We start from the raw sequence: 26,371 nt of genomic DNA, 5'->3' as shown, positions 1-26,371 counted from the left end.
CCATGTGGATCCATGCTTTTTAACCACATTTTTGCACCATTGCCGCCCCAGGCAACAGTGGGTGCGTGATTTTCGGGGGGCAGGCTGTAGCCATGGACATGCTATGTGATCTGATGGTGAATTTGGGGTGACCCAATGCAAAGATCCTGAGGATCCATGTGGATCTATGCTTTGTAACCACATTTTAAGTGGGGAGCGAATGAAAAACAAAGAATGGACATGAGAGGGGTGTGCAGAGAAGCAGCTGGCTAAGAATGCAGGAGAGGGATTTAACGGGAGGGAGGAAAGAAAGGCAAAAGTTTCCCCCCACCCAAGCCAGCCATCTCTCTCTCTCTCTCTCTCCCTCCCTCACTCCCTCCCCCTCTCTCTCTCCCTCTCTCTCTCCCTCTCCCCCAGCAGCACCGGAGCACAGAGAGGAATTAGAAGGAACGACACTCTGCTTTCCCCTCTGCTTGCCTGGAGGGGAGGGGCTTTCCCTGCTCTTTGTTCCGTTTCAGCAAACACAGCAACGAAACAGAGGAGGGTGGGCAGTAAGACCCTGAGGCAGAATGCAGGAAAGCAGCCGCTTCCTCTTTTCAGGTTTCCCTTCTCCGTGAAGCGCAATTTGATTTTTGCCTGATTTTTCGGCTCCAGGGACCACACATTCGCTCAATAACACGCACAGACATTTCCCCTTCCTTTTTAGGAGAAAAAATCTGCGTGTTATAGAGGGGAAAATACGGTAAGTTCACAAGCAGGTGCTTTCAAAACAGCTTCTTCGGCATCAGCAATAGCAGTCCTCCACCTCCTTCTATTTGTCTAAATACAGGAGAGTCAGTGTCCGAGTCAGGATCAAAGTCAGACTCAATTTTCTTAGAGTTATGAGTCTCACCACTGATAACACTGGATGAAGGAGAGATTGCTTGTTGATGAGACATTGCTGCCTCTAATACATTTTCCCACTGTCTGGGTAATATTGAAAGTTCCAATTCTTTATTCCAATCATTTCTTACAGTCTACATATTAATTTTGTGTGTATTGTTAATAGATATCTATAAAAAGTAATTGCTGGCTTTTTTATTTTTGAATATGTTGTCCAGTTGCTCTAGTCTAGTATCTCAGGTATCTCAGAAGCTGAAAGGGCTGACTGCCCAAACACACGTTAGGAGATGTTGTAGTTGAAGATATTGCCATTGGGCTGCATCTGATAGATGAGACTTTTGTCTTAATACAGCAAAAGTATAAAATTAATCTTCTTCATCTATCAGTTGGTCCAATGTCAATATACCTACTTCCATCCAATTTTTCCAGATCACCATCTTTTTTGCAATTCTTAAGTGTGGGGCTCCCCCACAGAATAAGTTTAGCATGTGAAAATGGATCAAATTTGTGTTTATTAGTCAATATATTCCATATTCTTCTGAGTTAATTGTTTACAGTGTCACCTGAGATTTCAAATATTTTGATCCTAGTATTGTTCAACCAACCAAAGGTGTTATGTACATATATTCTAGGATTGCCCACATTGGAAAATTAGGGCCAACAGTGGGATTCCAATATTTAGTACTTGACAGTAGGTAAGCATAGTGATATAATTCAAAATTTGGGATTCTGAAACCGCCTTCTTTAATTTGTAGCTGCATTCTCTGCAAGTATATTCTTGGTGTCGCTGAGCCCCAAAGGCATTTCCTAAACAATGAGTTTATCTTTTGAAAATATGATCTAGATATAAAAACTGGAAGTCCTCTCAGGATATAAATGAATCTGGGAATTGATGGCATTTCATAACCCTAACTCTAACGGTTTAAACGCAGTGTAAGGAGTCTGTATGGGAGTATATTGTATTTAAAAATGGGTATCAGAGTTTTTAGGGGGCTAACCAGGTTGGGATAGCTGGGATAGGAGGCTTGTTGGGTTTTGAATGTTTTGTGTAGATTTTCAATTTAGTTGTTCTGTATGGGACAATGACAATAAAGATATTGTATTCAATAGATTCAATAGATTTTATTGCATTAGCCGTGTGGCCATAGCATGATATACATAGAAATAACAACATAAAATGGGGGTGGGGAGGTAAAGGTAGATATCGTCCTGGGCAAATACTTAAAGGGGAAAAAAAAAGAGATAACAGAAGCAACAGGGGATTTAAAACATCGAGTGACCGATAGTACAAAAACAAAAAGACAAAAAACTGCTGAGGCTGGAGGAGGATCGTTAAAGGGGTCCTTCAGCTCCTCAGATTTGTCCTAGCTCCATTGTCCTTGTACAATAAAGCTACTTGGAACTTCGTTCGATTGTGCAGCGTATCGACTGCAGCTGTGGTGTTAAAAAGAAGTTAGTGCCGCTTTCCTCTTCATCACACTGAGCAGGAAGTTAGCTGTCATCTCGGTAATCCAACAATCAGAATCCTGCAAAAAAAGGGACACTATCCAGGGCTGGATTGGGAGATGAAGCTTGTTCATGAGAGGAGTTAAAAACCGGGATCTTTCATCTGTCCAGTTGGGACAGAAGAGCATTACATGTTCCATAGTCTCCAGAGCCGTGTCATTACAGGTGCATGTTCTGTTTGCGATGGGGACTCTGGAATAACGACCCGACAGAACTGCTGTAGGAAAACAGTTGAGACGGGCACAGGTAAAGGCCCTTCGCTTAGCCTCCGAAGAAATTGTGAAGCAGTATAGAGGGATTCCTTCAGGGGGAGGAATAGCTAGGGCTAGGCCTGAACATGGCCCTCTTGCATCGGCAGCTGTGTTAGAGAAGTCAAGTTGCTGTAGCTTCTTTTTAATTAAAGGTAGGGCCGCCGGACTGATACACTCTAATTTAAGAATAGTTTTGCAATTCAGATTGAAAAGAGAGCGGAGTTTGAGGTTAATTGTAGTTTTCCAAGGGGAATTATGAATATCTCTTAGGATCAGATTGGAAAAACCACCTCTAATTCGAGCATCCGATGCTAGTAGGTGGGAGCTATAGGAAATGGCTCGACACCATGCTCGTTTTACAATTGAGGGCTGAGCGAACTCAAGTCGTAGGGCTGCCCCTGAGACGCATCTCGGGACACCGGCAAGAGATCTCAGAAACATATGAAGTGGGCGATCCAAGTTACCTGATATTGCTGTAGTCCATACTTCACAGCCATATAATAATTTAGGAACAACTTTGGCATTGAATATTTGAATTGCTGCTGGAAGGTGTTTGCCGCCCTTCTGGTGGTAAAATCGGACAATGGCATTGGAGGTCGTGGTTGCGGCGAAAAAGGCAGATTGTAGATGGGTGGTCCAGGAGAGATTATAAGTGAATATTAAGCCTAGATATTTAAAGGCTTTTACCTTTTCTAAGTAGCCACCTGTAATCTTAAGCGGCTCCAGCTTGAGTTTGCGGGAACGAGTGAAGTGAAGGACTTTCGATTTTTTATAATTAATATTAAGAGCTTCCGCCTTACAATAGGCGATAAATGCATTAACTGCATTTGCTAGGTCCACAGCTGTTCTGGATAAGATGACGGCATCATCTGCATAGAAAAGGGAAGCAACGGGGTGACCTGCTAAGTGAGGAGGATACTTAGTTGCTAGCTTCAGAGGGGAAATTGCATCATGAAGATAGAGATTGAACAGTAAAGGGGCCAAGAGACAACCTTGTCGGACGCCCTTGGCTGTTGGGAATGGAGTGGTAAGGGAGCCGTTGGGACCACTTCGGACGCGAGCTGTGGTGTTTGAATAAAGGGAAATAATTAGGGAGAGGAGGTGCGGATCAATTCCCAGATGGGCAAGTTTGGACCATAATCTCTGCCTAGGAATGGAATCAAAGGCGGCCTCCAGGTCCATGAAAGCGGCAAATAGGTGGCCTTGCCTTGGTGCAGTGTATTTACTGGCAAGGTGATAAAGAGTTAGACAGTGGTCCATGGTTGATGCTGACTTTCGGAAGCCAATCTGTTCTAGCGGTAGAATGTTTCTCTCCTGGACCCATGAAAGAAGTTCTTCCAGTAATACAGCGGCAAATATTTTCCCCGGAATAGATAATAAACTGATGGGGCGATAGTTCCTAGGGATGTTTGGCTGGCCGCCTTTGAAGATCGGAACTATTATAGCTTCTCTCCAGGAGTCGGGGATGTCTAGGGCGGAGGAGATCGCGGTGAATACAGGAGTCAGCTGTTCGCTCCACCAAAGAGGATCAGTCAGGAAAAGGTCCAACGGGACCATATCTGGGCTGGGGGCCTTATTCCTTCGCATGGACATTATGATGTTGAAGATGCGAGTTGAGGTAAAGTTTATTGAAGAAGTGGAACTAAGAGAACAGGAACAGAAGTCCGACGGGGGGTGAGGGAGATCTGTAAGATGATTTGGAGAAGCGAAACTGGTTGAATAATAGGCAATCCATTCATCAGCGGAAATCTGGGTAGCTGAATTGAGTGGTGCCGAAGGTCTAACTAAGCGCCAGAAGGAGCAGGAGTCATGCCTCTCTACAGCCGAACGAAGAGTGGACCAAGCCTCAAGGATGTGCTGCTGTTTCTTGCAATGAATCATGTTTCTGTATGTCCTTTTAATATCTATGAGCTTTGCACGGGTTTGGGGGTCGTTGGAAAATTTGATGATTCTGACCATTTTCCTAATTCGCCTTCTTAGGGCTTTACATTCCTTGTCAAACCAAGGTGATTCAGAGAAGAGGCGTAGGTGGATAGGCGAGGTGGTGGTTGTGTAAGTTGTTGAGAAAGCATCAATTAATTTCCGATATTGGTCAGCGGGCAGAATTGGGTCAGAAGGAACAGCAGACATATCAAATGATTTTTGTATGTCCAGGGCAAGAGAGGAACTGAGGCTTGTCCATTTCTTTGTTTTGTATACAGGGTGGCTTTGTGCCGTGGAACTATAGTTTGAGGGGGCTGAAAATGGCTCTATTAGGTTTAACAATAGAGTCAATGGAAGGTGGTCACCACCAAAATATTCAGCCACTTCCATTTTTGTAGAAATTGAAAATAGCTCCGGCGTCAATAAAATGTAGTCGACAACACTGGTTCCCCGGGAAGTGATGCACGTTAACTGCTGCGAAGACAAGGGAGTGAGGTTACCATTCGCGATGCAAAGATCGTTTTCCATGGCCAATTGGGCCATCAGCCTCCCCGACGCATTTGTTATAGGATCAAGAGAGCATCTGTTTCCCCAGGGGGGCTGCAGGGGATTGTCCAAGAGTGCTGCGGGAGATAATATATCATCGTCGTTGGGACCTATTCTTGCATTAAAGTCGCCTAGAAGGATTTGGGGAAGTCCTGGGTTAGTTGTTTGAAGATCATGGAGCCAAGACGAAAGTTCAGACCACCTTTCATTGCGGTCAAAATCATTGATTACTGGGGGCAGATATACTGTAGTTATCAACCATGGGCTTTTGGTCTTTGGAAGATGGATCTTTATAGTGAGAAAGTAAGGGGAAGATTTAATTTCCTCGCAAATAGTGAGGGATAAGTTGGTTGAAATAAGACAGGCGAGGCCAACTTGGGGGCGACCCCTGTTGGTTAGTTTACGAGCACAGGAGCTAAAGGAGCAATAATTAGGGAGAGTGATACTTTGTTGGGACCAGGTCTCTTGAAGGCACACAATGTCAAAAGAAGAGATGAAGTTTATTGCCTCAGGATCCATTTGCTTTGTCGCCCAGCCGTTAACATTCCAGGAGACAATTTTAAGGCTCTGGGATGGATTGGATGCATCTTTAAAGGAAGGGACTGCTTTTGCTTGATTTGTGAGTGAAGATTGAGTCTGTTTATACCTAATGATGTCGAATTTCCGCGGAGATAGGGAGCCGGCTGGTGTTTGCCTCTGGTCTGATCTTTGTCAATTATTTCCCAAGGTGCTTTTAGGGATTACTCTTTTATGAGCCGGCCCATTGCTCTCCATACATGGCAGACTAGCCAAGTGTTCTATAGTTTCGGCTGTTAAGTGATGAATACTGACATTAGTGGTCACCGGGCCTTTGAAGTGTAAGTATTCTTCCGGTACCTGATTATGGCCTAATTCTGCCTCGTCTAGGTACCTCAGCTTGTCCCAAGAGCCTGGTGAGTTCACCTTAGGGATGGTTCTCCTTGTTGGAGGTGGTGTAGTGTTCTCTTCAGTGTGCTGGGCTTCCTTGATTGGAGGTAGGTTAATCTCAGCCACCGTCTGAAGGCAACGTGGCCGACAGGCCGCTGGGTTTTGTTCTTGTATAGGGTTCAAATTATAAGAAGTCTGGTCCTTATTGTGGGCGTCCACATTAATTTCCTTATTTATATCTCTCCCAGCCAGCTTGACCCTTAGCAAATCTAGTCTTTCTAATATTTCAGCCTGCACCGGAGATGGAAAATGGCAAAATTGCCTAATTAAAGTATTTTCTTCCACGGAGAAAAGGTCCTCATCTTCATTCTCTTGAATTTGCAGGTCTTGCAGGTGAGCATCTTTCCTTTTTAGTTTTTGGGGCTCTTGTTTCTGGAGACCAGGCCAGGTTCTGGGAAGTTGTTTCTCCTTACTAGGGTTTGCATGCTTAGTTTCCAGAAGGGGATTCGGTGGGGCCTTGTTTTCAAAAAATCTGAGAATTTTTATCTGGGCCTTTGAGAATATATATCTTGATCTGTAGATAAACTTGGCCAGGTTCTGGTCTCTAAATGTGATCATTGCTCTCATTGAACAACCATCATGATGCAAATAATCTACAGAAGTAATGTCATATGGCTTTACTGCTCCTGGCAATATATCATTCAGAATGTTCAAGGAGCTCATTCTTCGATCTTTCCCTGAAAGGAAGCCCTTTGATTTTGGGAAGTTTGTAAATACCAATTTTTGGGGATTTAAAATCAAGTTCCAACATCTTGCCTGAGTAAAGGCTTGCCCATCTTGTATAATGTTGTCATCGCGATTGGGCATTACATCGTCCCCATTTCCCGATTTGCTAAGGGGTTTGCTGCCTTCATTGTTAGGCACCACTTCTCCCCCAGATTCTAGCTCACTGAGTGAACTGTTACCAGCGCTCTGGGACGTTGCTTCCATCCTCCCATTTAGTTCTGAACTATGGTTCAGAGATGCCACCTTAGCCATTAGCTGTGGCGATGACTTCTTTTTCCCCTTCCTGCCTTTCTCTTTTTTATCTCGTGCAGCAGATTTATTTGAGTCCGATGGGAGTAGATTAAATAATTTCTGCCATTGTTTATGTCGGCTTATCTTTATTTTCCTTGTTGTTTTAATGTTCTTAGTTTTCTTTTCCCTGGCTTTTGATCTATTTTTTTGCAATTTCTTGGTTGTTACTGCTTGTCTCATCTTCACAGGTTCATCTGGGTTATGCACAAGTTCATCTGGTTTATGCACTTGGGGTGCATCAGTTGCTATTATCTCTTTTGGTTGGGGAATAAAATTTTCCACAAGGGTCAGCAATAACCCATTTGTTATTGTCAAGTAATTTTTTATGTTGAAAAGGTCTGTATTTATATCTTGGAGGTGGGCCTGAAAATGGCCATCACTCGGTTCAGTTTGAGTATATTTAGAAGTGGGCGCCTGGTCTTGGTGGCATGTTGTTAATTCTGCCAGGGGCCGCTGATTATAGGTGACAGAAACATTTTCCTCAAGTTTCTCCGCTAGAACTAGCTCTTGCGCCAAGCTTCTTGGGGAATTTGTATTTCCAGAGTTTTGTTGAAGCTCTTTGAAGTAATGTGACCATTCAAGATAAGTAAGGGGGGGAGGAGTGACTTCGTCAATAATTAGTTCAATTTGTTCGCTCATGCATTCCTCCCTCTTAGGGAAATAATTTATAATTTTACTTTGTCTCTTTCCGGGTCCCGGGGGGCTAAGTGGCGTATCTGGCAAGATACCCAACTCCTTACATATCTTTCTGGTGAGGACCATGTTGGGTAGTTATCTTCCAATTAGAAAGCCAGTTGTCCCCAAGTGTTTCTACCTAATTTGCAGGACCGATGGATGAATATGGGTGTATCTGCAGCTTTCTCCTGCTTAGCTCATCAGCAAGCACTGATTCTCAATATGTTTCTTTGGTGGAGCAGGAAAAGGGAGGAAGGGGGGAAGGTTTGAGAGCTCTTCCGTCAGCTCCCAGTGTCCTTTTGCTGATAAAAGCTGATAGAAGCTGGGGGTTAATTGATATAAGGTGAAGGATGGTAATTATTTTCCAAGCCGAGCCTCTTTATCAGCCTGCTTTGCTGAAGACGGTCTTACTCACACAGGCGGGACTCGAAGGGGACTTGCTTCAACCCTTTTTTCAGTGTTTCCGATCACCCACCTTGAGTTTTTTTCCTTTCCAGTGACGGGGGATCCCTTCACGGCAGGGGAGTCAGGCCAGACCTCTTCCCTTCCCCACTCACTCGTTTCAGGGGATAACTCAGCTCCACAGCACCAAATGCACAGCGGGGGGGGGGGGGTGCGGCAAGGCAGCAAGGCAGAAGCTCGAATCAGGTGGTAAAACAATAAAGCAATAAAAGCCCAGAGGGGGTTTAAAAAACTACTTAAAACTACTTAAAACTGCTTAAAGCTTAATCTAAAACAATAAAGCAATAAAAGCCCAGAGGGGGTTAAAGAAAAAAACTACTTAAAACTACTTAAAACTACTTAAAACTTAATCTAAAAGCAGACAAAGTTAACTAGGCTACTGCCTTCGTCGCCATCTTGTTTAACCTCCATCCGATATTGTATTGTAACCCTAATCCTAACCCACAGTGCAATGTTTTCTGACTAAACTTCTTTACAAAGTACATAGTTGAACTATGGAACTCGCTCCCACAGGAGGCAGTGATAGCCACCAACTAAGATGGCTTTAATGGAGGAGGAGAGGGCTATTGATGGCCACTAGGCAACAGTGGTGGAGCATATGGAAACGCTGCTCAGGGCGGGCACTCTTCCAGCAGCGAGGCTTTTTTGACATTCTTATGGAACCTCCAGGTCCAGGAGCAGTATATCTAGATTCCTAGGTTCTTTGGGGTATTTCACCATTGTGAGAACAGGATTCTGGACTAGATGGGTCACTGGTCTGATCCAACCAGGCTGTTCTTCTGTTTTCATGTTCTTATGTTCTTGTTACTTGCTGCAGCCCACAAGTTGAAGAAGCTGGGAAACCTGAAGATGCAAGAGGAAGAGGAGGCAGCTGGCCCCTCCAGCCCCATGGAGGAGCAAGCACCAAAGATGTCCATGATGCGCATTGAGAGCCTGGAGTGCCAGCCCATCTTCCTTTATGTCCTGGAGGCTATCGAGCCAGGGGTGGTGTGCGCTGGCCATGACAACACCCAGCCTGACTCCTTTGCTGCCCTCTTGACCAGCTTGAATGAGCTAGGTGAGAGGCAGCTGGTGCATGTCGTGAAATGGGCAAAAGCCTTGCCAGGTAAGGAACAGTTCTTGCATTCCCCCTCTCTCTCACACACTTTACTCCTTATCTGAAGGATCAGACATCACAGAAAACAGTGCAAAAACCCCCATCTCCTTTCATGTTATGGTGCAAATCTGTTTTCTGCTGCGGTTGCCCTTGCTTATTTGGGTTGGGCCTCTCTAAGCATGATACGGTGATTGTCAGTGTATTCATACTGCATCAACTATGGATCTCCTTCTGCTGACTTGCATCACTCTCAGCCAGAGAAAATTGGGGTTGTCTGGCTTCTTCCATGCAAGATCCTTCCTGCTGGGGTCTCTTATTTAAGGCTTACAAATGGGACAGGTTTTGTTCTGAACCTCTTTCTCTCAAAACAACAATGAAGTTGACTACAGTGGTACCTCGGGTTAAGAACTTAATTCGTTCTGGAGGTCTGTTGTTAACCTGAAACTGTTCTTAACCTGAAGCACCACTTTAGCTAATGGGGCCTCCTGCTGCTGCTGCGCTGCCTCTGCACGATTTCTGTTCTCATCCTGAAGCAAAGTTCTTAACCCGAGGTAATATTTCTGGGTTAGTGGAGTCTGTAACCTGAAGCGTATGTAACCCAAGGTACCACTTTACTATTGATTATTCAGAATAAGTAGATGGCAAATATTTTCATAGCATGCAATTTGCACCTCTTTCGAGATCTGCATTCCATTATTGGCAATTAAAGAGATGTTGTCTTTCATTATCTGCAGTTAAAATGAGTGTCAGGAAGATAACAGAATGCAAAAATCACATATATTAAGAAATGCATCAGTATTTTAAAAATGAGCGAAAATGCTCCTAGATGCTCGGGGAAGCTTGCCTGAACGTTTTAGGTAAAGAGTGGGAGAACAACGTTTAATAAGAATTCTGAAATTGAACAATCTAGAAAAACATCCACTTTCCAGAATCTATTCCAAAAGAAGCGAGGGGCACCTACTTTCAGGAGCACCTCTCTTCAAATTTGGTGTAGAAAGTTGATGCTGCTTGATCTACAGGCACTTTTCACCAGCACTTCTGCTCTCTGCCTCCAGCACACTGTGTGAGTTGCCTTCTGGCTGCCTTCTTAGGGGACTAGCAACAGGAACTCGGTTGTCCAGGAATGTCACACCTCTGCCATTCTTTGCTCAAGTTCAGTAAGCTGTGTGTGGTTGTGTTCTCATAGTATGTCTGTATGAACGTGGGTCACACTTGGAGGGAGCGGGTACACTGAAGTGGCCAAGCATCTGCCTATACTGGGCAGGGATAGATTGCTGGGAGACATGGCTTGACTACATTGGCGGTTAACGTTAAGTGGAAGCAAGGCTGAGTTTGTCTTCAAGTGTCTGTTTGACAGGGGGAGCCGGTACGGTGTACTGGTTAGATTAGATTAGGCCAACCATATGGCTGACGGGCGCACAGCTTCCCTCCCAAGCCTCTGTGGGGATCGCTCTCCTCCCAAGGAGGCTTGGGAGGGAAGCTGCGTACCTGCTTCCGTGCCTGGCTGGATCTCCCCGCGCTCCCCGCCGATATATATATACCCCTCGCCTGCCCACACAGGAGCATGTTCAGATAACAAGCAATGCCATTTAAAGGTGGTGAGACTGCTTCCCTTCCGCCTGACGATGACGTATACGAGCGCTCCCACCGCCCCTCTCCCTCGCCGTGGGGTGATCGCTCTTCCAAGGAATGGCGGAAAGCCCCACCAGCACCCACCGCAGAAACGGCCGGGAGAGGGAGCGAGGGAACCCGGAAGGCGAGGCGGAGGTGGGGGGGGGGGAGAGAGAGAGAGAGGACGACGAGGGACGCGCCAAAACACGTTGCCTCCACCTGCTGGGGGAGGGAGGGTTCCTGGAGAATAAGTGGTCCCTTTCTCGCAGTGGGAGGAGGCGAAGGCAGCCGGGAAAGCAGACCGGAATAGCCGCGATGGGATCTCCCGACTTTAATTCTTTTTTTTAACTTTGAAGCAGCAGCAGAGGAAGCATAGAATCATAGAAGTCCGACTTCGATCATAGAATTGTAGAGTTGGAAGGGGTCCCAAGGTTTATCTAGTCCAACCCACTGCAATGCTGGGGGATTCTATTAGCAGCTTTTACAGGGGGATTTCTCTTTTTTTTTAGCGTGTGAGTGCGGATTTAAATCCCGCTTCCCACATGGTCCGTTTCCTTCCTCTTTACAGTCCCAGGCACCTGTTTCCTGTTTTCTTTTCCTTAGCAGAGATAAACGTGGCGTCAGCTCTTTAAAAAAAGGTCAACAACTCTGGGCAACTCGGGGGGGGGGCGCTGGGCGGATCTTTGCACCCCGGCGCTGCATATGCTTAAGACAGCCCTGTCAGGTGCTCTGCCTCAAGCAGCAAGAAGTTGCCCAAGTTTGGCTTCCTTTGTAATTTGTTTTGCAAATCTCCAAATATAGTGTTGGGTGTGCTTCACCCAGGCAACGGATAGGTACCCTCACATCAGATCTCTAGAGAGAAATGCCCAGCACCCCAGGATGAGGTGGCTCATCAGCCAACTCTCCCCCCCTCCTCCTCCTCTCTCTGTCTTCTTGTCTGTCCACAAACTGTTTCTTTTGTCCTTTCACAAATACCGGTATGTAAGAAGCCCTACTGGATCAAAGACCCACCTAGCCCAGCATCCCGTCCTCACAGTGGTCCAACTGGGGAAACCCACAAGCAGGATTCAATCATAAGAGCCCTTTCCCCTCCTGCAGTGTCCAACACCTGGCATTCAGAATCATTACTCCTTCTGACAGCAGAGGCAGAGCATAGCCATTGTGGCTAGTAGCCACTAATAGCCCTTTCCTCCATGCATTTGTCTAATCTCTTTTCAAGGCCATCCAGGTTGGTGGCCATCACTGCCTCCTGCAAGAGAGAGAGTTCCACGGTTTAACCGTGCACTGTGTGAAGAAGGAATTCCTTTTATCTGTCCTGAACCTTCCAACATTCAGCAGTTTCACTGGATGTCTATGGCTTCCAGTGTTAGAAAAAAGCGGGGAAAGCTTTTCTGTGTCCACTTCGCTGGGAACAGCCTCAATGAGTGTACTCCGTCTGTTGTTTGTTCTGCAGATAGTCCAACAATGGAGGGTGGGGCAAGGGGGCGGGGCAGATTCTATTTTACCAACAGTAAGAAAAGGGACCCAGCAATCGACAGCCATCTACCAAAACCTCCCGGGGGTCTACCAGTAGGGCACGATCGACCTGTTGGACATCCCTGCTCTAGGCCATGCATAATTTTATAAACACCTATTATGTCCTTCTTACTCAACTTTTCTCTCTTTTTTAAAAAAACAATCTATTAAATTATAAGAAATGAAAAGAAAAAATACTGCAGCTGTCAAAACATTATTATACACTTTAAAGGAACAAACTGACTTTGCAAAAGGTTGGCAGCTGATAAACGGGTTAAAGAAGGGGTCAATGTAAAACAAAAGTAAGTTGTTGTTGTTGTTGTTGTTGTTGTTGTTGTTACTATTATATTTTATAAAACAAATGTAACTCCACCACCACAGTGTATACCGTGCCAAAATATGCACTGGTCAGGTAAGTTTGTTACTCACTTCTCTCAGAATGGGTGATTTCAAAATAAATTTAAAAATTTAAACATAACAATTCAAGCATCATTTGTTATATATCACGTGAAAAGGAAAGCCTACGTCAACCAAACCTTATTTTATACCAATATTAATATTAGTAAATATAAAATCAGACCACACCGCAGTAAAGTTCTCTTTCTTCGTCTGAGCTCAGTTTGTTTGTTAATTTGTTTTTTCTAGTAACACTGTATCCCATACCACTTGATGCCAATTTGACACTGGAGAGATCTTTCCAATGCCTAACTCTAACAGCCCTCACAGCTTGTAACAAATGTTCAACTTTTTTTCTAAGCTACCCCCCCCCAATGTTGTAATTGTTCCTCATAGGGGAGTCATTCCACCCCATGTTCATTTTGGTTGCCTTTTTCTGAACCTTTTCCAGCTCTACAATGTCCTTTATGAGGTGTGGTGACCAGAACTGCACACAGTATTCCTAATGTTCCTCCCTTTACATCAGCTTCATAGAATCGTACAATTGTAGAGTTGGAATGGACCCAAAGTGTCACCTAGTCCAACCTCATTCTCCCTTTAGTTGGTGGGACTGCGGGGGGGAGGGGTTACCTTGTCAAACCTCTGATGTCTAACACTGAAGAGAAATCACCAGAGATTTCCCAGCTAGTTAGCTACCATTCAGAAAACAGTAAAAATATAAAAATAAAATACTGACCCATTAAGAAGCAATTTCATTTTCCGGGGTACAGTTAAAGCACCTTAAAAATGTACTGTGTGACCTTCAACAGTCTCTCAAGCAGACTGCAAAGATCTCTCAAGTCTATCTGAGGAACAATGATATTGTTATATGCCATCCCAATCTCTGAGAAGTGAGAAACTCCAGGGGTTCCTGTGCTTACCCAGGGTTTAGTTTCCTTGGACTGGAGGTCAGTGCAGACTGTGGTATCTTTAGGATGTGTGGTTTTATTTGTGTGTTTAGTTGTTTAGTCGTGTCCGACTCTTCGTGACCCCATGGAGCAGAGCACGCCAGGCACTCCTGTCTTCCACTGCCTCCTGCAGTTTGGTCCTTCATGGATCACTGCCTTGTTGTGGCAAAGGGGCTTGAATAACTCAGAGAAGCTATGAGCTATGCCGTGCAGGGCCACCCAAGACGGACAGGTCATAGTGGAGAGTTTTGACTAAATGTAATCCACCTGGAGCAGGAACCAGCAAGCCATTCCAGTATCCCTGCCAAGAAAACTCCAAACAACAGTGGTTTTCTCACAGCTTCGACACCTCAGCAAATCCCCATTAACATCCCCATTAGTCACAGCTTTGGATCCAGCACAGAGCAAGCAGATCTTTGTCTCTCCACTTCCAGCTTAGCTCACATACCCCCCCTCCTCCCTCCCCCCCCCCCGCGCCAGACTAGGGTGGTCCAACATGCAGCCCTCAATGCCGTTTTTTTTTTTTTGCGGCCCTCAGCAACATTTGATGCAACCCCACCCCCAGCCCTTGTGCTACCTTCCCAAAAGTGGGTAACTGAGGCGCCAAGACTTTGGAAAGGAGACATGAGGGCTCTGGCAAGGTCATTCCCCAAGCCTAGTTAGTGTTTTTCCCAGCTTTGGGAAGAAGGTGGGAGGGCTGTAAGACATTGTCAGAGCCTTGTGCCTCCTTCCCAAAGCCTAGCATCTCGCTTAGCTGGCTTTGAGACGGTGGCGAGAGGGCATGTGTCAAATTATGGCCTCACTCTCCCCCTCCCCCACATAACAAGGCAGTGTGCAGCCTGTGGGTTCTGTGTCAAAGTACTCTTACAACCCTCTTGGTATGAAAATTTGGGCCACCCTGATCTAGCCTGCTCTCCCCCCACCCCAACTTGAAACAAGTTTGATTTCCAGTGACAGTCAATGGGCTTTTTGGGAGGTATAGCAGGGAAATAGAGGGAAAAGAAGAAGTTGAATCCTGATCACATCTGAGGACTAGGAACACTTGTATTGCCAGCCTGTCTACTGGTTAGAGCCAGGGGCAAAGAATAGGTTTTTTTGGATCACGGCAGATGGAGAACCAACAGGTCACCAGGTAAAGAGGAAAGCAGTTTATTATTTGAGAAATATTAATACATTATAAAGCTCTGCAATATAAAGACTTACAATAAGTAAATAATAATAAATAAGCAAAGACTTAATACTAAGTAACATGTAATCAGCAGAATAACAGTTAAAATAAACAAAATAGTTAGAATTTATGGAACGAAGCTCAGTAGTTCACCCCTTCGGCTTTTTTTTTTTTATATACTTAATTTTTATTCAAATTTCCAATAACCAATCCAATTACAATTTAACATCCAATTTAACTTATACATCTTGTAGACTTCCTTCAGCCTATCTGACAATTTCCATAGTTTTCACAACTTTTCACATTTCTTAAATTTATGTTGCACTTTAACAATCCTTATTTTATCTTTTCATTTAAGCGACATTCCTAACTATTCTTTTCACAAAGCTTCCTGAAATCCAACAAGCGTTATTTCCTGGTCACACACAGTTTTGATATACTCTGTAAATTTTTTCCAGTCCTCGGTGAATCTCTGATCGCGTTGGTTTCGAATTTTACATGTTAGTTTGTCCATTTCTGCGTATTCCATCAATTTCATTCTCCATTCCTCCCTCGTTGGCATTTCTTCCTGTTTCCATTTTTGGGCCATCAAAATTCTGGCTGCTGCAACTGCATATCTAAATAATTTCACATCTTTCTTTTCAACATCGTTACCTAATATGCCTAGTAACAATGCTTCTGGTTTCTTTACAAAAGTATATCTCAGCATTTTTTTCATCTCATTATAAATCATTTCCCAAAAGCTTTTCACTTTCTTACATTCCCACCACATGTGATAAAATGTTCCTTCTTTCTCTTGACATTTCCAACATTTGTTACTAACTTTAAACATCTTTCCAAGTTTCACTGGAGTTATATACCATCTATATAGCATTTTCATCACATTTTCTTTTATCGTAGTACATGCGGTGAATTTCATTCCCTCTTTCCATAACTTTATCCAATCCTCAAATTGTATATTATAACCAAAATCTTTAGCCCATTGAATCATTACCGTTTTAACTTCCTCATCCTTTGTGTGCCATTCAAGTAATAATTTATACATTTTTGACAATATTTTTACATCACTATTCAAAATTTCTTGATGAAACCTTGATTTTTTTCCTGAAAAACCTTTCTCCCGCATCTCTTTTTTAAACATTGCATTCAATTGAAAATAATGCAGCCAATCGTACACCTTTTCTTTAACCTCTTCATATGGTTTCAAATTCAATTTATCACCTTCTTTAATTATTAAATTTTCATATGTAATCCAATCTCCTGTCATATTGACTTTTTTCGTACTCATTATCTCCAGTGGGGATAACCACATTGGCGTTTTAGGCTCTAGTAGGTTTTTGTACCTTTTCCATACTTCAATTAACGTTCCTCTAAAAATATGACTTTCAAAACCTTTATGCATTCTGTTTTTATCACACCATAGATAAGCGTGCCACCCAAATCTGTTGTCATGTCCTTCTAAATCCAACAATTCTGTGTTCTCTAATTTTATCCATTCTTTCAACCAGCAAAGACACGAAGCCTCATAATATAACTTCAAGTCTGGCAGGGCAAAGCCTCCTCTTTCTTTTGCATCTGTTAATATCTTAAATTTAATTCTCGGCTTTTTGCCCTGCCAGATATATCTTGACATTGTTCTTTGCCATTCTTTAAATATTGTCACACCTTTAATTATTGGTATTGTTTGGAACAAAAACAACATATTCGGTAGCACGCTCATTTTTATCGTTGCAATTCTTCCCCAAAACGATAATCTCATTCTTGCCCATACATCTAAGTCACGTTTAATCTTATTCCAAACTGGTACATAATTATTTTGAAACAAGTCAATATTTCTAGGAGTTAACGTGATTCCTAAATACTTTACTTTTTTTACCACATTCATTTCTGTTTGTTGCTGTATTTCTTCTATACCTTCTTGATCTAAATTTTTAACCATTATTTTGGTTTTTTTCCTATTTAGTTTAAAACCCGACACCTGACCAAAATATTCAATTTCTTCTAGCACCTCTTTAACACTCCGTATAGGATCTTCTATAGTTATGACTAAGTCATCGGCAAAGGCTTTAACCTTATATTGATTGCCACCCACTGTTACACCTTTTATATTTTCGTTGTTTCTTATAGTTCTTAGGAAAACCTCCAGGACCGAGATGAATAACAGCGGAGATAACGGACATCCTTGTCTTGTACCTTTCATTATGGCAATATCTTCTGTTATAACATTATTCACAATTAGTTTTGCTCTCTGTTCTGAATATATTGCCTTTATACCACTTAAAAAGGATTGACCCACATCCATATATTCTAAATTCTTTAACATAAATTCCCAAAAAATGTTATCAAAGGCCTTCTCAGCATCCACAAAAATCAACATCGCTTGTTTATCCTTCCCGCTGGACAGATATTCAATTATATTAATTACATTTCTTATATTATCTTTCATTTGTCTACCGGGAAGGAAACCCGCTTGATCCTTATGTATCATTTCATTCAGAACCTTTTTCATCCTATTTGCCAAAATATTTGCAAACATTTTATAATCATTGTTCAATAATGAGATTGGCCTGTAGTTTTTAACCTGCGTTAAATCCGAACCTTGTTTGGGAATTAACGTTATGTATGCTTCTTTCCAGGTTTCAGGTAATTCTCCTTTTTCCAATATCTTATTCATTACTTCTTTCAATGGTACAAGTAGAGTGTGTTTCATTTCTTTATAGTATCTTGCACTGAATCCGTCCGGCCCTGGCGCCTTCCCATTTTTTAAGTCCTTTATTGCTCTTGAAACCTCTTCCAATTCTATTGGTTCATTCAATTTAATTTTATTGCTGTCTGATACTTTTTGCACCTTTTTCTTCTTTAAATATTCTTCTATTGTTTTAATGTTAAGTTTCTCTTTTCTTTTATATAAATCTTTATAAAAGTCCACAAAACCTTTCCTTATTCCCTTCGGGTTCTCTATCTCTTGATCTTCTATTTTGATTTTCTTAATCATACTTTGTTCCTTCCTCTTTTTAATTTGCCACGCAAGCCATTTTCCAGATTTGTTTGCATATTCAAAATTCTTTTGCTTCATTCTTCTTATATTCCATTCCACTTCTTTGTTAATTATCATTGCAAATTGTGTCTGTAACATTTTTATACTCTGTTTGACTTTCTCATCATTTGGCCTTATCGTTAGTTTCTTTTCATTTTCCATTATTTGTTTTAAAATTTCCTTCTTCCCTTTTTCTCTCATTCTATTTTTAATTGAATTTTGTTGAATGAAGAATCCTCTCATTACGGCTTTACTGGCGTCCCAAACCACGCTCGTCTTCGTTCCTTTATTAGAGTTGTTCACAAAATAGTCCGTCAAACATTTCTTGGCCATATCCACAATTTTTTGGTCATCTAGAAGGTTTTCATTTAACCTCCACCTGAAGGACTTTTCTTCACTCCCTTTTAGAATGGCTTTAACCGCATTGTGGTCTGATAATACTTTGGGTTGAATCTCAATCTTTAATATTCTTGTAGTTAACTCACCAGAGACCCAGATCTGATCAATTCGAGACATTGCTTGATTAACTTCTGAATAAAAGGTGAATTGTTTTTCTAACGGATGTCTCAATCTCCAAATATCCACCAAATTACAGTTTTCCGCCATATCAAAAACGGTTTTTGGTAATTTCCCTTCTTTCGATTTACCTTTAGCCCGAAGTCTGTCCATTTCCATTGAGACCACCCCATTGAGGTCTCCCATTATTATTATTTTCTGATCCAAATATTCAAATAATTTTTCCTCCAATCCTTTGAAAAAATCTGCTTTGCTTCCATTTGGTGCATAAACTCCAATAATTATTAATTTTTCACCTTGCCAGTTGACTTGTACTGCTATGATCCTTCCTTCATCATCTTTAAATAATTGTTGTGCCTCTAATTTACTTTTTATATACAAAACCACCCCTCTCTTCTTACTTTTATCCGATGAAACAAATTCATTTCCCAATTTTTTATTAACCAAGATTTTTCTATGCGCTTTTTTAACATGAGTCTCTTGTAAACAAATAATGTCCAAATTCTTCTGTTTTAAATATTGTATCACTTTATTCCTTTTTTTCCTTTCATTCAAGCCATTTGTATTCCATGTCCATAATTTTAGTGCCATGATGTCTATCAATTAAATATATTCTTTTTCCTCTTTACTTCTCTTTCTCTTCCTTATCTTCTTCACTTTCCTCTTCTTCGTCCTTCCCTCCTCCTCTTCCTTTTCTTTTTTCCTTACTGCCTCGCTCTTCTTCCTCCTCCGGCTCCACCGAATCTCCCTCGTCACCTCTAGCTCCTAGCGCTTCTGCCTCTTCTCCAACTCTGGTCAGCTCTCTGTATCTTCTGAAAATTTTTTCCACATCTTCTGGTTTTATCAGTCTGTGCCTCTTCCCTTTGTATGCAAATGTCACTCCTTCTGGAAATTCCCACTTAAATTCTATTCCATTTTTCTTCAATGTTTGTATTGAAGAATACAAACATTGTATATCGATCCCTTTTTTTCAGCAGTCTCACCGGCACGTCTTTAAAAATAATTATATAATTTCCATCGATGTTTAGACGCTTCTCTCTATTTCTTTGCAAAATCAAATCTCTCATTTCTCTGTCTCTAAAGATAATCAAACAGTCACCAGGAAATTTTTTTGCTTTGGTCGTTCTTGTTTTAATCCTAAATGCGTTTTGTATCGTTTTCTCCACTTCTTCAATTTTCATATCCAGCCATTGGGCGATTTCTGCCATCAGTTTTTCTTTAATCTTTTCTCCTTGGGTTTCTGGCACCGATCTTAATCTCAAGTTGGACTCCCGTTGCCGAAGTTCATTCATCGCAACCGCGTCCCAGAGCTCTTCCTGCGTCCTATTCACTTCTGACATTTCTGCTCTGATTTTTTCCTCTTCCTTTCGCACCTCTCTCATTTCTAATTTTGTCCTTTTCATTCCTTCTTCCAGGTTCTGTGTTCTTTTAACAATCTCAGTATTTTTCTTTACAATTTCCTTCATTTGGTCTTTCAGTTCATTCACTGTTAAATCAATTTTATTGTCCATTTGTTCTAATTTAGTTTCCATATTACCCAGTTTACTCTCAAGATTTTTCTCACTACTTTTTATATCTGTCTTAAGTTCTGAAAACATCTTTAGAATATCTGCTTTCCATTCCGGTTCTTGTTTTGAACCCTTTCTCTCTCCTGGTGTTGCTCCTTCTATCTTTTTCTGGGTATACGACATTTTACCTTCCCCTCCCCTTTTTGTCTTTCACACAAATAAATGATATTACAGAAAAAAACCCAATAGTTTTGTTTTACACAACCCTAATAGATATCAACCAATCAGTCAATTTCCCTAATCAAACTATTTTTGTTCAATGTACAACCAAAATAAAAATCTTAAACTCAGTATCAATCAAATAATTTCCATATCTTGTACATCTATCTCATAGACAAAGTCAAAATATATTAAGTTCTGGTAGAGGGAAAAGTTAGTCACTTTGTTAATATGTAAACAACAGCCGAATAAACCAGAAGACCCTTTTATATCTTCTTGCCACTTGCTTGGCTAAATCCCAGGAGTTGGTTGCGTATTTTAAACTAAAGCAATTATCTCTTCTTTTCTTCTATCTTTCCCAAGAGTCTCTTGCAGAAATCTTAAATTCCAGTAACCCAGGTTCCAAACAGAGTGAGTGACATAACTCCCCCCCCCAAAAAAAAGGGGACCAAAAAACCCAAAAAGCAAACAAACTGATATTCCTTATGTAGGGAGGAAAAAAGACGAAGAAGAGCAAATCCACAAAAATCCGTTATAGAGGAGTAGAAAAAATTCTTTCCCCTGGTAACTAAATAGCCACCAGAGTGTTCTCTTTTGGCAACAAAATGGCGCTTTGTATCCCTTGCTTGTAGCTTCAAAGAGACGGGGGGGGGGACTCAATAGTAAAAGAAAATAAAGGCTTTACTGTCACACAGGCTCCTTAAATATCCCAACAGAGAATTTCACAAAAAGAGGTAGGTGTCCATCATCATAGTTCTCTCCTATTACTTGAATTGCATATATTTATATAGTTCCAAATCGATGCCTCAGAGTCTGCAACTTTTACTACGCAGTTTTTTTTAAAAGTGAAAGTAATCTCGCTGTCTCCTTTTCTCCTTCCCCCCGCTCACAGAGAGTTCTCCGAAAGGCTGTTTTTAAATGCTTCTCCACAATTCCTTTCCCCTTTCACTTATTACAAAGTCAATATTTTGAGAGGCTTTCCTCCTACAGTCTCTCCGTTATATCTTTAAAAAACTTTACCGCTTGTCAAAACTTACAGTCTTTCCGCTCCGCGAATTCTTCTTGTGCCCAAATCCAATTCCCGGCAAGGCTGACCCTTAACACCTTGCCTCCGCGAATTAGTCCATATTTATCCAAATCAATCATAGAATTCAACTTTGTAAAATCCAAATTCGTTTTCTTTTTGTTTGAGAACGGATCGCTTTGTGCGCAAGCTCGGGGCTTCACTATGGAGAGATAGAAATGGCTTCCCGCTGCCGACGTCTCAACCCCGCCACACTCGTCGCCTCCAAAAAGGGGCTACTTGGTGGCCGGGGGAGAATTTAAACGGCAGAGCTGGGACCCCTGCCTCTTGGATTCCCTTCCAAGAGTGTTTGGGGGGCTGCGGCGCCCTTGCAAACCCCCCTTTTTTCTCCCGATAGCTGGATACTCTTGCGAGCAAAAGATCCCGCTTGCTTCCACTTCGCGATCCGCCGGAAGTCCCCCCACCCCTTCGGCTTTTAATGAACAGCTGGCCAATGCAGCTCCCTGATAAGGCACAACACATCCCACCGCTGCTGGGGATCTCTAAAGCAACAAGCCGGTAACTGGACGAAATGGGTCCAGAAATCAGGTCCAGAGTACTGCCATCTTCTCCCAAGACGAGATCCCGTTGGTCTGCACCAAACACAGTTCTTTTATACTTTTCTAAGGCTATAGTCGTGCCAGGATCAGTAGGCGTTCTCATGAGATAATTCCATTCCCATTCTTTGATGTGGTCTGGGAGTGGATGCACAGCCAGCCTTATCTCTGGTCAATTAGGGTGCATGACATCAGCTGTCCTTCGGGTTGAGTCAAGTACAGTTCATGTCTTGGGCATGGTAACTTGTCAAACTAGGGCAGTGTCTGGCAGTTGGCCAAATTCTCATTAAGTAACGAAGTGAGCTCCAAGCTCTTATCATATAGATATATAGTTTTAATTCCTCCAATTCCTCATAAGTTGGCTCTATGACGAGGCCCTCATTATATGGATAAATATATAAAGATTTAAAGCTACAACAAACGTTGAAATTATAATTGGTTACATTTCATATAAACAAGCAATAGGCACAGAAACATAACGTAACAGGCATAGAATATTTATTGTCCTTACAAATATGTTGTATAGCCAATTTAAACTACAAATGATTTCATGGGTTAGATCACAACACATTAATCAGAAAATTATTGTTTACATAAACTTCTCAAGTTAGGTGGGCTTTACATTTTGGAGTACAAATACATTGATATCACATTAAAATAATTGATATACATTGACTGTTCCTTTCATTTCTAGCAGCAATATAGGTAAATGACAGATACAGAGATACAGCGATACACACCGAACACTCTATAAGCACATCCAGGAGAAATACTACTATGATAGCTTAGAAAATTAAACAATGAAAACTTCCCACAGTCTGCATCTTCAATGCATTAACTAAAGTGCTTCCATTCACATGGAGTCATCCAGCTATGCCGCAGGTCTCAATAGTGACAGGTTCTGGCAACTACACTGTTCAGGGTAATACGGCTTTGCCCTCTGGACCTTCAGATATTTCATAGACTCAGATGGAGGAGTTTCCTCTGCCAGGGCTAGGCACACAGATGGATTCCAGCTTGGCAAAGGTGTCTCTCCACCCCTCCAGCCTGGGGCCGTTTGGTCCCAGCTCACTACTAGTCTGGTTGCAATACTCCTCATACCTATCCCTTGCTCAAGCAAGGTGGCTTCCAGCATAGCGTCTGCAGAGGAGAGTTAGACCTTTCAATCTTAACTTTGGGACAGTGAATGTGCAAGTGAATAGCAAGGCCCCAGGTGCATCTTAGCCATTAGGGTTAGTGGCGCCCTGCACCACGGCGCTTGCCCATCGGGGCGTCCAGCAGTGGGAGTCCGGGACTCAGGGGCGTAGCAACGGGGATGCGATGGGGGCGCACCACCCCGGGCAGAATTTTGGGAAAGGGTGCCATTGCGGCTGCCCCCCCCCCCGGCGTGCCCCGCGCCACGCCCCCATGCAGCCAGCCAGCTGAACCTGGTGCACAAACACAAGGGTGGCGCAGCAAAGCGTGCAATCGGGATCTTGGCTATGTATATGAGGAGGCACAGGACCCGGCAAATCCATAACCTTCTGGGATCCCGATTGCACACACTGCTGCGCCTCCCTTGTGCTTGCGCGTCGGGCTCGGCTGACTGGCCGGAGAGAGCAAACGAGAGCAGCGCCTCTGTCGCTGGCTGCCTTGGCAGCCTCCCTCCCTCGGCCGGGCACTGTGGCCAGGCAGTCAGGCTGAGCCTTTGGCCAGCAACCAGGGAAAAAAAATCCATCTCTCCTCTCCGCTGCCACTGCAACTGGAAAGCGACAGGCAAGGCGGGGAGGAGCTTGGAGGGTTCCGCGTGAGAGTTGCAGGGAGGCCAGGAGAGGAACGGCTCCAGAAGTATTCCTCCCCCCCCCCGCGCACACACCCCTTCTCGCCATTTGGACATGCACATTGCACGCTATGCACCCCGTGGGTGCAAACCCAGCAGGAAGATCACGCAGTGGGATCCAAGCTGCTGTACACGAATCGCCTACTACGCCTTGCCAGCAGCCACTTCCTCCAGCCTTCAGATCTCCGGCAGGGCCTGACCCAGCCACCAGCCTCTTGGATGGTATCCATTGGTGCATATACATAGAGCACATTCACACACAGGTGGAATGAGAATCATGGGAACTGTAGTTAGATCAGGATGCTGATGGTGGTAGCAGCTTTGTGCGGGGTAAACTACAGTTCCCGGGACTCTTTGTGGCAGCAGTAGAGATGTGCATGGTGCTTTGGATGGGGCTTCAACCCCAAATGTACTTTCCCACTGTATCCTCTTCTAATGTTATGCTATACTGTGTTTGCTGGACATCCTACTTTCCTCTTTCTGCATTTCTCTCTCCTTCTCCTTCCGCTTTTCTATTTCCTCGCCCTGAAACTTTTTGCTTTTTCTGTCTTTAAAATAAACAAACACACACACACACACACACACCACACTGGGTATTTGGAGGGCGCTGTTGCATCTGCCACCCCACCCTGTAAATGCACTCAAGCTGCGTGTGAGAGAGATGTGGGACTCTTTATTCAAATAGGACTCTCTTGCTCCCCTTCCCAGAGTACCTTTTCTTAATACAAAGAGCTAAATCCAAAAGAAAACACTGCTTCTGCCCTGGTGTGACCCATGTTAGGTTGACCCACCCAACCCCTTTTTGGCAGGCGAGTTGTGTGCGTGCGTTCTGTTTTGCCGTCCTCTGATCCATTTGGAGGTGTCCACTGTTTGTAAGGCCATTCTATCCAAGTGCAATCTGGGAAGCCCATTGGGTGACCTTGGGCCACTCACTGTCTGCAAGCCTAACCTACCTCACAGTGTTGTTGTGTGGATAAATGGGGAAGGGGTAAACTATGCATGCCACCCTGAGCACCTTAGAGCAATGGTAAATGTATTAAAAGACAGGGGCAAGGTGGGCGGCCCTGGTATCATCCCTCAGGGTTGGTGTCAAAATCCCCACCGGGTGGTTCTGCGCTGTGGCACTCACCCGCCTGACAGCTTGTGCACCCCTGTCAGCTTGCATGTGCACTCCTGTTCCGCGGAAATCCTGTTCCGTGCAGCAAGCCTCCCTGCTCTCCATGCAGTTAGTGGTTAAAAACAAACAAACACCAACAAAAACTCATTTAAAGACAGGGGTGGGTTTTAAGGTCCTATTAGATTCAGCGGGGCTTACTCTCAGGTACGTGCAGTTAGGGCTGCAGCCTTTGTGACCCAGGTTTTGGGTCCTTTTTAGGTTCAGAATGTCACTGCTTTACACTCACCCCCACCCCACCCCCCATAATATTTGAAAACGTCAGCTTTGTACTTAAATGCAAATTGGCTGGGAACTTCATTCTCTGTGTCTTTATCAATTTATTTAAAGAACAACAAACTGGTGGTTTTTTTGATATGTGGTGATTTGAATCATGATGAATTAGAAGAACTGCTGAGTCTTGCTTTGGAATTGAGGACTTCATTTGATTTTTTTCTGCATTTTCATTTTATTTTGTTCTAAGCGCTTGTTAGAGATAATGTGGTGTCAGCGCCCTAAAAAAAAAGTCAACAACTTTGGGGTCCCCCCCCCAAAAAAGGTCAACAACTCCCAGAGGGAGCCGGAAGGATCTTTGCACCATGGCGCCGGATATGCTTAAGACGGCCCTGCAAGGACCATCACTTATTAATTTCTGGTGAAGGATCAATATAATCGGTTCACCCACTTTTCAATACTTCCTGAAATTTATTTACCGTACTCCAATTCCAAATATAAACCACAGGTGATGGCAATGGTTGTTGCTGTTTGCCCTTTAAATATCTACTTTTAAAAGTTACACTTCACATTTAAGTAAAGCAATCAGCAGCTTGTTGGCACACAGCTTATCAGTTGTATTAAATACATAGACATCAATTTAAACAATAATTTAAGTTGACAATAACTAATTTGTTATATTTTGCAATTGGAAAGGAAATGTAATAAGGCATTGGACCCTTGAAATCTCTTCCTTTGTTTAAAATTAATCCAAACAAATGGAGGAGGTTTTGCTAAACTGAAAGCTGGATACCTCCTTCCTTTCCCCTTGATCAAAACATTTATAATTCCAGGTTTTACCAAACACAATTCTGTTTCTGGGCTTTTCAGCCCTTATAGACACAGGCTGATTTTCACTCTGCTGTCTTCAAGAGCAGTTGGCAAACAGCCTGGGCTGCAAGAGTATCAGATTTCAGCTTCTTGCAGTAGAACAAAGCAGTTGAATAATTAGCTCTTTTCCATGGATGGGATGGGAACTGAGCACAAAACACTACCCCTCCTCCTTCCCCTGGCCAGGGGAAGAAGCAAAAGGCAGTCCTTTCTGTAAGTAAGGTAAAGGTAAAGGGACCCCTGACCATTATGTCCAGTCGTGGCCGACTCTGGGGTTGCGGCGCTCATCTCGCTTTATTGGCCGAGGGAGTTGGCGTACAGCTTCTGGGTCATGTGGCCAGCATGACTAAGCCGCTTCTGGCGAACCAGAGCAGTGCATGGAAACGCCGTTTACCGGAGCTATTTATCTACTTGCACTTTGATGTGCTTTCGAACTGCTAGGTTGGCAGGAGCAG

The 26,371-nt window shown here is 43.1% G+C and overlaps 1 protein-coding gene across 1 annotated transcript in view; it reads left to right on the top strand.

The window, feature by feature from the left end:
- Positions 1 to 26,371, top strand: part of LOC128406030 (androgen receptor-like) — a 434,506-nt gene that overhangs the window by 270,552 nt on the left and 137,583 nt on the right. The window contains exon 4 of the mRNA XM_053373087.1: positions 9,025 to 9,312. Within this exon, the coding sequence (XP_053229062.1) occupies positions 9,025 to 9,312 (288 nt within the window). The remainder of the gene's footprint in view (positions 1 to 9,024; positions 9,313 to 26,371) is intronic.

The sequence above is a fragment of the Podarcis raffonei genome, chromosome W (genome assembly GCF_027172205.1).
Source record: "Podarcis raffonei isolate rPodRaf1 chromosome W, rPodRaf1.pri, whole genome shotgun sequence".
In the NCBI taxonomy this organism is placed as follows: domain Eukaryota; kingdom Metazoa; phylum Chordata; class Lepidosauria; order Squamata; family Lacertidae; genus Podarcis; species Podarcis raffonei.
This window is presented reverse-complemented; position numbering and strand designations above follow the sequence as displayed.